This window comes from Hemiscyllium ocellatum, chromosome 10 (genome assembly GCF_020745735.1).
Source record: "Hemiscyllium ocellatum isolate sHemOce1 chromosome 10, sHemOce1.pat.X.cur, whole genome shotgun sequence".
NCBI lineage: Eukaryota > Metazoa > Chordata > Chondrichthyes > Orectolobiformes > Hemiscylliidae > Hemiscyllium > Hemiscyllium ocellatum.
In genome coordinates, this window is record NC_083410.1 from 446772 (window position 1) to 459335 (window position 12564).

At 43.1% G+C, this 12564-nt stretch overlaps 1 protein-coding gene across 3 annotated transcripts in view; it reads left to right on the forward strand.

Moving 5' to 3' along the window:
• Window positions 1-12564, forward strand: part of preb (prolactin regulatory element binding) — an 81820-nt gene that overhangs the window by 24555 nt on the left and 44701 nt on the right. For all 3 annotated transcript variants that reach the window (XR_009645102.1, XM_060831178.1, XM_060831177.1), the window contains exons 5-6: window positions 953-1077; window positions 9680-9853. Coding sequence is in view for 2 of the 3 variants with exons in the window: in XM_060831178.1 (XP_060687161.1) it covers window positions 953-1077; window positions 9680-9853 (299 nt within the window). In the remaining variant the exon portion in view is untranslated. The remainder of the gene's footprint in view (window positions 1-952; window positions 1078-9679; window positions 9854-12564) is intronic.

The window sequence follows — 12564 nt, forward strand, 5'->3', positions numbered from 1 at the left end:
AAGCTATGTCCATTTGTAAAAATAAATAAAAATGAGAGGGCGTAGCTTTAAAGTAATGTGAAAAAAAGGCAAGTCTGAGTTGTTAGAGTATGGAATGTGGTGCCTGGAAATGTGCTGGAGGCAGGTTCATTTGAAACACTCGAGGACGTTGGGTGTTTTTTTTTCTGGATAGTAATGGTGTGCAGGGATACAGGGAAAATGTAGGAGATTGAACTAGATAATAGAGCTGGACTTTAATATTAGAAACAGTGCAGGCAGGATGGGCTGAATGGCTGCTTTATGCACCACAATAATTCTGTGATTTTATTTTGCAGCCAGTCTTTACCCATTTAATTTGTTATGTGTATGTAAAATGATTAAAGATGAATGTTATTTATTATATCCTAGTAAAGGCAATCTCAAATTATTTCCCATCTCATGCTATATTCACTATTGTTGGGCTGTTTGGTTGTTGTTTGGTGTTGTCACCTTCCCAGAAGTTTGATTGTCATGGATCCTTTCCCTGTGTCTGACCTTACACATTCCACACAGGTTAGTTTAATCCAGACCATTATTAACAAGGATTCATTTCCTTTTCTGCTTTCCTATTCTATATTTTCCATCCTTCTTCCCCTCTAATAATGGTCCCCTTTAATGATGTTACCATAGTTTTCTATCTTTCTCTTTTTATCGCTATAATTTCCTCTCCTCTTCAGCCATTCATCCTCTGGCTGTGTTGGATATGTGAAATATCCTGTATGCCCACAGCTCAGATACATTCTGCCTATCACCCTGCACCCTCACCTCCAACAATTACAATTTATCACACTGTTTGACCCAGAGTTGAGCTTCCAACTACATATTTCCTCTTCATCAAGACTTCTTTTGCATCTGCTCTAAGTGTGCCTTCCCTGTGGCATTTGTTAACATTTGGAATATTAAATGAGTTGTGCTTTATTCCTCTGAGTAACAGATAGTAACTGTGGGACGAGACTTCAAGTGCTGTGTATGGAAGAATGATCAGTTGGTGACAGATTTACGCTGGAATGAGAATATGCCTCACATTTCAGACAAGACGTACCGATACCAAGCATGCAGGTGAGTACTGCACTCTATTCATGACCCTAGTATAAAATGCTATATTAGTATGCAGGATGATTAAAGCGTATGGGATCTTTGCCTTTAAAAATGGACATATAAAGTACAAAAGAGAGAATTATACTAAAGCTGACATCGATGGTTGAAGGTGATTCTGAAAGATAGGATTTACATGCATTTGGAGAAGCAAAGAATGATTGGGGATAGTCAGCGTGGCTTTGTGCAAGGAAAATCACAAACGTGATTGAGTTTTCTGAGGGAGTAACCAAAAAGATCGATGAGGGCACAACTGTAGATGTTGTTTAAATGGACTTTAGTAAAGTCCTCGATAAGGTTCTGCCTGTAGACTAATTAGTAAAGTTCGATCACATGAGATTCAGGATGAGCTTGTTAATTGGATGCACAGTGAGTTGTATGGTAGCAGACCAAGGGTGGTGATAGAAGATTGCTTTTCAGATTGGAGATCTGTGACCAGTGACATTTGACAGGAATCAGTACTGGGTCACTTTGTAATTTTATATAAATGATTTGGATGAGCTTATAGGAGGCATGCTTAGTAAATTTGTGGATGACACCAAAGTTGGTGGTATTGTGGACAGTGAAGAAAGTTACCTAAGATCACAAAGAGATCTTGATCAATTGGGTCAGTGGGCTGAGGAGTGTGAGACGGAGTTTAATTTGGATAAATGCAAAGTGTTGCATTTCGGTAAAACAAACTCCCTGATTAGTGTTTATAACCGAGAAATCCAGGATTTCAAGTATCTAATTCTTTAAAATGCAGCGCAGATAGACAGGGTGGCTAAGAAGGCATTTAGCAGTCTTGCCTTCATTGCTCAGATCTTTAATCGGGGTGTCATGTTGTGGGCTCATCTGGCGTCCTGTGTGTAGCTCTGGTTGCCCTGCTATAGGAAGGATATTATTAAGTTGGAAAGGGTTCAGAAAAGAACCCTCTTTTCTGAAGGTTGTTGCCAGGTAGAGAGGATTTGATTTATGAGAGTGGGCTGGGACTTTTTTTTGCTGGAGCACAGGAGTTTGAGGGGTGACCTTACAGATGTTTATAAAATCAGGAGAGACGTAAATAAGATCATAGAATCCCTTAAATGTAGAAATAGGCCATGCAGCCCATTGAGTCCACAACAACTCTCCAAAGAGTATCCATCCCCTGTAACCACTTAAACCATCTAGCCTGAACATCCCTGGATAATGTGGGCAGTTTAGCATGACAAATCCACCTAACCTGCACATCTTTGGACTGTGGGAGGAAACCAGAGCATGCATAGGAACCTTACGCAGACAAGGAACGAATGTGCAAACTCCACATGGACAGTCCCCCAAGTGTGGGATGGAACCCAGGTCCCTGGCACTGTCAGGTAGTAGTGCTAATCACTGAGCCACCATGCCACTCTAGATCAATAGCAAGGGTTTTCTTCTTTGGGTGGGGAGTTCAAAACCAGGGGGCCTAGTTTTAAAGTGAGAAGAGAAAGATTTGAAGGGCAACTTTTTTATAACAGAGTGTAGTTACTGTGTGAAGTAAACTGCCAGAGGGAGTGGTGGATGCAGGTACAGTTTTTTTAAACATTTAAAAAACATTTGGATAAGTACATATGAAACAGAATTTTGGAATGATGTGGGCCAAACGCAGGCAGGTGGGACTAGTTAGTTTGGGAACACGGTTGACGTGGACTCATTGGATCAAAGTATCTGTTTTCATGCTGTATGACTGTGACTCTAAACAGCAAAGCAGAACAGAAGAGAGAAGCCAATTTTCTGAGCTGTCTTCCTAAAACACTGGAATCTGTCTGCTATAGGTAGACCCACAATGCAGAATTTTGACCAGTGACAGTGGAGGAACGGTGATGTATTTCCAAGTCAGGTTGGGCTCTGGCCCGAAATGTCGAATTTCCTGTTCCTTGGATGCTGCCTAACCTGCTGCGCTTTAACCAGCAACACATTTTCAGCTCTGATCTCCAGCATCTGCAGACCTCACTTTTTACACAAGTCAGGTTGGTGACTGCCTTGGAAGAGAACTTGGAACTGTACCTGCTAACCTTGTCCTCTGAATGGTAATGGTCGTGGGCTTGGAAGGAGCTGTCGAAGGATCAACTGTACATTATAGTTGGTCCACACTGCTGCTACTGAGCAACAGTGTGGAGTGATTGAATGTTTTTGGATAAGGTGTCAATCAAGTGGTGTGCTTTGTCCTGGATGGTTTCAAGCTTCTTCAGTGTTGCCTGGACAAGTGCAGCTCCATTATCTTTCTGACTTGTGCTTTGTACATGTTGGACAAACTTTCACAAGTCAGGAGGTGAGTTCCTGGTCTGATATTCCTAGCCTCTGACTTCCTCTTGTAGCCACTCTATTTAATGCCGAGTCCAGTTCAGTCTTTGGTCAATGGTAATCCCCAGGATGTTGATTGTAGCAGATTCAGTGACAGTAACACCACTGATTGTCTAGGAGCAGTGATTACACTGTCTCTTATAGAACATTACAGTGCAGTACAGGCCCTTCGGCCCTCGATGTTGCACAGACCTGTGGAACCAATCCGAATCCCATCTAACCTACGCTATTCCATTCTCGCCCAAATGCCTATCCAATGACCATTTAAATGCCCTTAAAGTTGGTGAATCTACTACTGTTGCATCCTATGCCCCTGCTGCTCTCTGAGTAAAGAGACTACCTCTGACATCTGACCTATATCTATCATCCCTCAATTTAAAGCTATGTCCCCTCGTGCTAGCCATCGCCATCTGAGGAAAAAGGTTCTCACTGTCCAACTGATCTAACCATCTGACGATCTTACATGTCTCAATTAGGTTGCCTCTCAACCTTCTTCTCTCTAAAGAAAACAGCCTCAAGTCCCTCAATCTTTCCTTGTAAGACCTTCCCTCCATACCAGGCAACACCCTAGTAAATCTCCTCTGCACCCTTTCCAAAACTTCCACAACTTTCCTATAATGCGGTGACCAGAATTGTACGCGGCCGCACCAGATTTTGTACAGCTGCAGCATGACCTCATGGTTCCAAAACTCAGTCACTCTCCCAATAAAGGCTAACACACCAAATGCCTTCTTAACAACCCAATCAAACCTGGGTGGCAACTTTCAAGGATCTACGTACCTGGACACTGAGATCTCTCTGTTCCTCTGCACTTCCAAGAATCTTACCATTACTCCAGTACTCTGCATTTCTGTTACTCCTTCCAAAGTGAATCACCTCGCACCTTTCCGCATTAAACTCCATTTGCCACCTCTCAGCCCAGCTCTGCAGCTTATCGATGTCCCTCTGTAACCTACAACATCCTTCATCACTATCCACAACCCCACCGACCTTATTCCGCAAATGTACTAACCCATCCTCCTGTGCCCTCATCCAGGTTAATTATATAAATGACAAGCAGTAGCCCGAAAACAGATCCTTGCGGTACCCCACTAGTAACTGAACTCCAGGATGAACATTTCCCATCAAACACCACCCTCTGTCTTCTTTCAGCTAGCCAATTTCTGATTCAAAGTGTGAAATCCCCCTCAATCCCATGCCTCTGTATTTTGTGCAATAGCCTAACATGGGGAACCTTATCAAACACCTTCCTGAAATCCATATACACCACATCAACCGCTTTAGCCTCATTTACCTGAGCTAATAAAGTTTGTGAGGCACGACCTTCCCTTCACAAAACTGCGTTGACTATTCCTAATCAACTTATTCCTTTCTTGATGATTATAAATTCTGTCTCTTCTAACCCTTTTCCAAAACTTCACCTACAACCAAAGTAAGGCTCACTGGTCTATAATTTCCAGGGTTGTGTCTACTCCCTTTCTTGAACAAGGGAACAACATTTGCTATCCTCCAGTCTTCTGACACTATTCCTGTAGGCAATGACGACATAAAGGTCAAAGCCAAAGGTTCAGCAATCTCCTCCCTGGCTTCCCAGAGAATCCCAGGGTAAATCCCATCCGGCCCAGGGGACTGAGCTATTTTTATACTTTGCAGAATTGCTAACACCACCTCCTTATGCACCTCAATCCCATCTAGTCTAGTTGCCTGTATATCAGTATTCTCCTTGACCACATTATCTCTTTCTGGTGTGAATACTGACGAAGAGTATTTATTTAGCACTTTCCCTATCATCTCTGACTCCGCGCACAGCTTCCCCCTACTATGCCTGATTGGCCCTAATCTTAGCTGAAAATGTGTTGCTGGAAATGCGCAGCAGGTCAGGCAGCATCCGAGGAACAGGAGAATCAACGTTTCGGGCATAAGCTCTTCTTCAGGAATGCCCGAAACGTCGATTCTCCTGTTCCTTGGATGCTGCTTGACCTGCTGCGCATTTCCAGCAACACATTTTCAGCTCTGATCTCCAGCATCTGCAGTCCTCACTTTCTCCTGGCCCTAATCTTACTCTAGTCCTTCTTTTATTGCTGATATAGCTATAGAAGGCCTGAGGGCTTTTCTTGATTTGATGCGCCAATGCCTTCTTATGTCCCCTCCTGGCTCTTCTTATTTCTCTCTTTAGGTCTTTCCTGGCTAAACTTGTACCTCTCAAGTGCCCGAACTGAACCATCACACCTCATCCTAACATAAGCCTCCTTCTTCCTCTTGACGAGATTCAACTAATATGTCCCCAGTGACAAATGCTCTGCTCCCTTTTCCCCTTCCCTTCTGAGCAACAGGGACAGTCCCTGTGCCAGAGACCTGTGTCCCGTCTCTTATTGGAGATGGTTATTGCTTGCCCCTTCTGTAGTGCAAATTTCACTTGCCACTTGTCAGTCCAAGCCTGGATATTGTCCTGATCTTGTTCCATTTGGGCATGGACTGCTTCAGTATCTGAGAGGTCACGAAAGGTGCTGAACACTGCAGTCATCGGTAAATATCCCCAGTTCTGATCTTGTGATGGAGGGAAGATCATAGATGAAGCAGTTCAAAATGTTTGGTCTTAAGGCATTACCCTGAGGAGTTCCTGCAGAGATACCCTGGAGCTGACATGACTGAGCTATGACCATTTTCTTATGTGCCAGGGCTGACTCCAATTGTCAGAGCGCTTTCCCCTAATTCCCACTGACTGCAGTTTTGCTCGGGTTCCTTGATGCCACATTTATATCAAAGGCTGTCAGTCTGTCCTCACCTCGGGAATTCAGCTCATTTGTCCATGTTTGACCCAAAGCTGTAATGAGGTTAGAGTTAGGATTAAAAGGTGGGCATGTGTGAGAGTTGGTGAGAGATATTTTGACCTCACCTGCTTTCTGTGATAGCATATTCTGCAACTCCCCACTCTTGGGTGAAGAAACTTCTCAGTTCCAGATCACCCTCTAATCTTAGACCTGACCTTCTAGTTGCCCTTCCTGCCTCTTTTAACGGCATAAACTCCATCATATGTCCAGCACTTGTCAGTTCAGAATAAGAGTCAAATTGGACTCAAAATATTGATACTTTCTCTCTCCATAGATTCTGCTAACTCTTTCTCCAGCACTTTCTGATTTTATTTCAGATTCCCAGCATTTTGCTTTTATGATTAGACACGAGATACTATAGTAGGGAGCACAGTTTGAATGACACCTTTCTGTATGAGACACAGGCTGGAATTTAGTCAAGTGGGAATTCTGGGACCAAAATTGCAGCGTTCAAAGTGTGGCCTCGCCAAGGCACTGTGTAGCTGTAATAAGACATCCTTACTCCAGTACTCAAATCCTCTCGCTATGAAGGCCAGCATGCCATTAGCTTTCCTCCCTGCCTGCTGCACCCTGCACGCCAACCTTCAGTAACTATTCCACCATGACACCCAGGTCTTGTTGCACCTCACATTTTCCTAAATTGCCATCATTCAGGAATAAATCTGCTTTGCCACCAAAATGGATACCCTCACCTTTGTCCACATTATATTGCATTTGCCAAGTATTTGCCCATTCAGCCAGCCTGTCCAAGCCATTCTGCAGCCTTTTAGCATCCGCCTAACAGTGGACACTGCCACCCAACTTAGTGTCGTCTGCAAATTTGGAGATATTGTTTTCAATTCCTTTGTTCAAATCATTAATGTATATTGTGAATAGCTGAGGTCCCAGCACTGAATCCTGCAATACCACACTTGTCACTGCCTACCACTCTGAAAAGGATCCATTTTATTCAGCTTTCTGCTCCCAATCTGCCAACACTTTTCCATCCACATCAATACATGGCCTCCAATACTTGAACTATACTGACTAATCTCTTGCCAAAAGCCTTTTGTAAGTCCAGATACACAACATCCACTGATTCAACCTCGTCCACTCTCCTTTTCACCTCCTGAAAGAATTCCAGAAGATTTGTAAAGCATGATTTCTCTTTAGTGAATCCGTGGTGAGTTAGACTGACACTGTCACTGCTTTCCAAATGCTCAGTTATTACATCCTTAATAATTGACTCCATTTTTAAAGTAGGGTGACATTAGCTACCCTCCAGTCCATTGGAATGCTTCCAGAGTCTATGGGAAATGGTTGCCAATGCATCCAGTATTTCTGGAGCCACTTCCTTAAATACTCTGGGATGCAGAGTATTAGGCTCTGGGGCTTATTAGCTTTTAATCCTGTCAATTTTCCCAATACTGTTTCCTGACACAGAAGGAATTCCTTCAGTTCCTCCTTCATGCTTGACCCTCTGTCCCCACGCATTTCCGGAAGGTTACGGTAAGCTGCCTTTTTGAATCGATGTAGTCTAAACGATGTCATCAGGGAGGGAATTTCAGAATTTTGATCCAGCACTGGTGAAGGAACGGCAGTATGTTTCTCAGTCAGAATGGTGAGTGGCTTAAAAGGGAGCTAGCAGGGGATGGTGTTTATACATGAACTGTTCACTTTTGCACGAAGGAAAATAAATATAGCATTACGTAAACAGAACAGTTGCAGAATTCATAGGTGTAGAGGAGTCTGGATGTTCTAGTGGTTGAGTCACAAAATAGTAATATGCAAGTCCAACAAGTAATCAAGGCGGCTAATGGAATATTATGGTAACTAGGAGGTAACTGCAGATGTTGGAGATCAGAGTTGAAAAGTGTGGCGCTGGTCAGCATCCGAGGAGCAGGGGAATTAATATTTCGGACATAAGCCCTTCATCAGGAATGTTGAGGTTGGGTGAAGGGGTGAAAGAGGGTGGGGGTAGGGCTAATGTAGCTGGGAAGGCAATAGGTAGATGTAGATAGGGGTTTAATGGTGGCAGGCTAGAGAGGAGAGTGGAGCAGAAACGTGGGAAGAAAGATGGACAGGTAGGACAGTTCAAGAGGGTGGTGCCCAACTGGAACATTGGATCTGGGACGAGGCAGGGGAGGGGAAATTAGGAAACTGGTGAGGTGAATATTGATGCTGTGTGGGTAGAGGGTCCCAAGGTGGGAGATGAGGCGTTCTTCCTCTGGGCAGCTTGGATTTGGTGGTGGATGAGGCCCAGAGCTTGCAGGTCCTTGGTGGAGTGGGAGGGGGAATGTTATCTTTATTACAAATGGAATTAGAGATGGAAATTAAAGATGTTATGCTTCAGTTTGACAGGAAACCAGTTAGACTGCATCTTAAATGGTCTCCTTATTTAAGGAAAGATGTCAATGCGCTGAAGGTTCGGAGGAATTTTAGTCAGTTGATACCTGGAATAAGCAGGTTGTCTTATGAGGTAAGATTGGAGAGACTGGGTTTGTTTCCACGGGAGTTGAGAAGAATGAGGGTGCTCTGACTGAAATCACTGAGATCCGAACCATATTAAAGTAAACATGGAAAGGATGTTCATTCTTGTTGGTAAATACAGAGTTAGGGGAAACGGTTTTAAAACAAAGGGTTGCCCTTTTAGGAAAAAGATGAGGGGGATATTTTTCTCTCTAGGTTGTTAAATTATGAAATTCTCTGCCTAGATGGAGCTAGTGAAGCCAGGGCATTACTTTTCTTTATTTGTATGCTGTTATGAAAATTCAAATCAATTAAAATTCTCATCTTTTACATATGCCCAAAATGATTGCACCATATGTGTTGGGTGGGGCATGATATATGCCATTGAATATTTTTGAAGTGGAAGTAAATCCTGTTGGGCAAGGAGATGAAAGGTTATTGGTTGATAGATTGGAATATGGAATTCGGAGAACAGAACGAGCAGCCGTGAGCTTATTGAAAGGCAGAGTAGGCTTGAGCAGCCGAAAGGCCTCTTTCTGCTTCTCCTTCATATATTTGTACATGGGCATTCCTCAGAATCGCTTCAGTGTGGAAACAGGCCATTTAGCCCACCTAGACCCATCCTGCCCCTGTAACCCTGCATTTCCCATGGTTAATCCACCTAGCCTGCACATCCCTGGACACTTTGAGCAATTTAGCATGGCCAATCCACCCTGACCTGCACATCTTTGGATCTGTGGGAGGAAACCGGAGCATCCGGAGGAAACCCACGCAGACATGGGGAGAAGGTGCAAACTCCACACGGACAGTTACCCAAGGCTAGAATCGAACCCGGGTCCCTGGCGCTGTGAAGCAGCAGTGCTAACCACTGAGCCACTGTGACGCATCGGTGAGCCTTATCTCAAATACTGGGTGTGTCATGAATAAATCAAAACATCGCTCTCTGGTCATGTTTCAGTTGTTACTCACAAATTTCCTGTTTGCAGGTTTGGCAAAGTTGAGGATGATAAGGACACTTTCCGTCTCTACACAGTGCAGATTCCACACAAACGAGAACGTAAACCTCTCCTGTGTTATATCAGCAAATGGGATGGGAAGAATTTCTTGCCACTACTCACCAGTGATTGTGGGAATGAAGTGATCTCTGCAATGTCAATCAGGTACACTATTTTTAATTATTCATTCATGAGATGGAGACCTTGCTGGCAGACACACTAAATCAAGGTTTCCCTCCGTTTTCGTAGCAGTGGACATTAGTTCAACCAAATAATAATAGATCGTGTAGATGTTATGGAAAGAAAATACTAAGCAAGCTATTGTGATTACCTGATGGCCTACATCCTCGAGTCAGAAAGGAAATGACAATAGAGATAGTGGATCAATTGGTTATAATATTCCAAAATTTGTTGGATTCTGGAGAGGTTCAGTGGATTGTAATCCCCTTATTTAGAAAGGGAAGCAAGCAGAAAATATGAAACTATAGTTAGTTTAATGTCACATTGGGAAATTGTTTAAATCCATTATTAAGGAAATAATAATAGAACATTTGGAAATCCATCAAAGTATGCATGGATTTACGAAGCACAAATCATGTTTAACTGATTTGCTAGAATTCTTTGATGAGGTAACAAGTAAAATCGATAATGGCATATCCTGCAGATGTAGTTTATCTGGACTTCAGGAATGCATTTGATAAGGAAGCACACACAATGTTAATACACAGAGTAAGATCACATGGGGTCGGGGTAATTTATTAGCTTGGATAGACAATTGGCTAACCAACAGAAAGTAGAGAATTTGGATAAATGTGCCTTTATGGCAAGCTGTAACTAGTGGAGATTGGTCCTTGGGTCCCCAACTATTTATAATCTATATTAATGACTGGAATGCAGGGATAACAATTATGATGTGACATTTGCAGATACTAAAATAGGTGGGAAAATAAGTCTTGATGAAGAAAAAAAGAAATCTACAAATGAATATGGATTGGTTCGGTGACCAGGCCAAAATTTGGTTGATGGAGTTTGATGTGGATAAGTTTGTGGCTATCCATTTTGGTTGGAATAATAGAAATTCCTGAAGAAGGGCTCATGCCCAAAACGTCGATTCACCTGCTCCTTGGCTGCTGCCTGACCTGCTGCACTTTTCCAGCAACACGTTTTCAGCTCTGATCTCCAGTGTCTGCAGTTCTCACTTTCTCCTGGAATAATAGAAAGGCAACTTGTTACCTAAATGGAGAGAAACTGCAAAGCTTCGGTGCAGACAGATGTGGGTGTGGTTATGCTTGATTCACAGAAAACTAGTACTCAGGTAGAGCAAGTAATAAGGAAGGCCAATGGAATTTTGGCATTTATTGCTAAAGGAATAGAGTATAAAGGTAAGGCAGTGTTGCTGAAACTACAAACTTCTGCTATACATATTTCCCTCCCGCTTCTTGTTCGCCTTTCACAGGGACCGTTCACTCTGGGACACCTTGGTCCATTCATCCTTCACAGTCAACATACTCCCAGTAACCCTACAGCACTTACCCCTACATCCACAAAAGCTGTAACATCTTCCCATATACTTCCTCTCTGCTCAGTATCTAAAGGCTCCGACATACCTTTCAGGTGAAGCAATGCTTTACCTGCGTTTCACTGAATCTAGACGACTACATTCACTGTTCACAATGTGGACTCCTCTACATTGGGGAAACAAAGTATAGACTGGGTGATCACTTCACTGAACACCTACGTTTTGTCGCAAAAGAAACCATGAATTTCTAGTTGCCTGCCAGTTAACACTACCTCATTCCCTGGCCAACATCTCTGACTCAGGATTGCTGCTGTGCTCAACGAAGCTCATTTTTCACTCAGAAACTCTACAGGCTTCCAAGTGATCTACAGGATCTGTTTTGGGGCCTTCAAAATACATCAATGGAGTAAGGGATTGAAGATTTGGTCAGTAAATTTACTGACGACACGGTGATAGATTGGTGAGTAAACTGACAGAACATGTAAATAATCTATAAAGGGATTTCAGTAGGTTAGCTGAAAGGGCAAAGGTTTAGCAGGTGAATTTTGAAAAATGTATGCTTGCCCACTTTGGCAGGAGGAATAGAAAATCAGAATATTATTGACATAGAACATAAAACAGTACAGACCCTTCGGCCCTTAAGGTTGTGCTGAACTTTTATCCTACATTGGGATCAGACTTACCGATCTTCCACATGCCTATCCAAGAGTCGTTTAAATATCCTGAATGTATCTGACTCTACTGCCACTGTTGGCAGTGCATTCCACAGACCCACCACTCCCTCTGACATCTCCCCTAAACCTTAAAATTATGTCCCATCGTGGTAGCCATTTCTGTCTTGGGAATCAGGGCCATCCACTCTATCTGTGCCTCATCATCTTGTACGCCTCTGTCAGTCATCCTTTTTCGCTCCAATGAAAAAAGCCCTGGCTCCCTTAACCTTTCTTCATAAGACATGCCCTCCAGTCCAGGCAGCATCCTGGTAAATCTCCTCTGCACTCTGTCTAAAGCTTTCACATCCTTTCTATAATGAGGTGACCAGAACTGAACACAATATTCCAAGTGTGGCCTAACCAGGGCTGTACAGAGCTGCAGCGTAACCTAATGAAAGGCAACACATCATTCGCCTTCTTGATAACCCTATCAACTCGTGTGGAAACTTTGAGGGATCTATGTTCATGGACCCCAAGATCCCTTTGTTCCTCTGCACTGGCAAGAATCCTGCCTTCAACTCTGTATTCTGCATTCTAACTGAAATAAGGCTGACTAGTCTATAATTACCAGGGTTGTCTCTCCTCCCTTCTTGAACAAGGGAACAACATTTGCTATTCTCCAGTCTTCTGGCACTATTCATGTA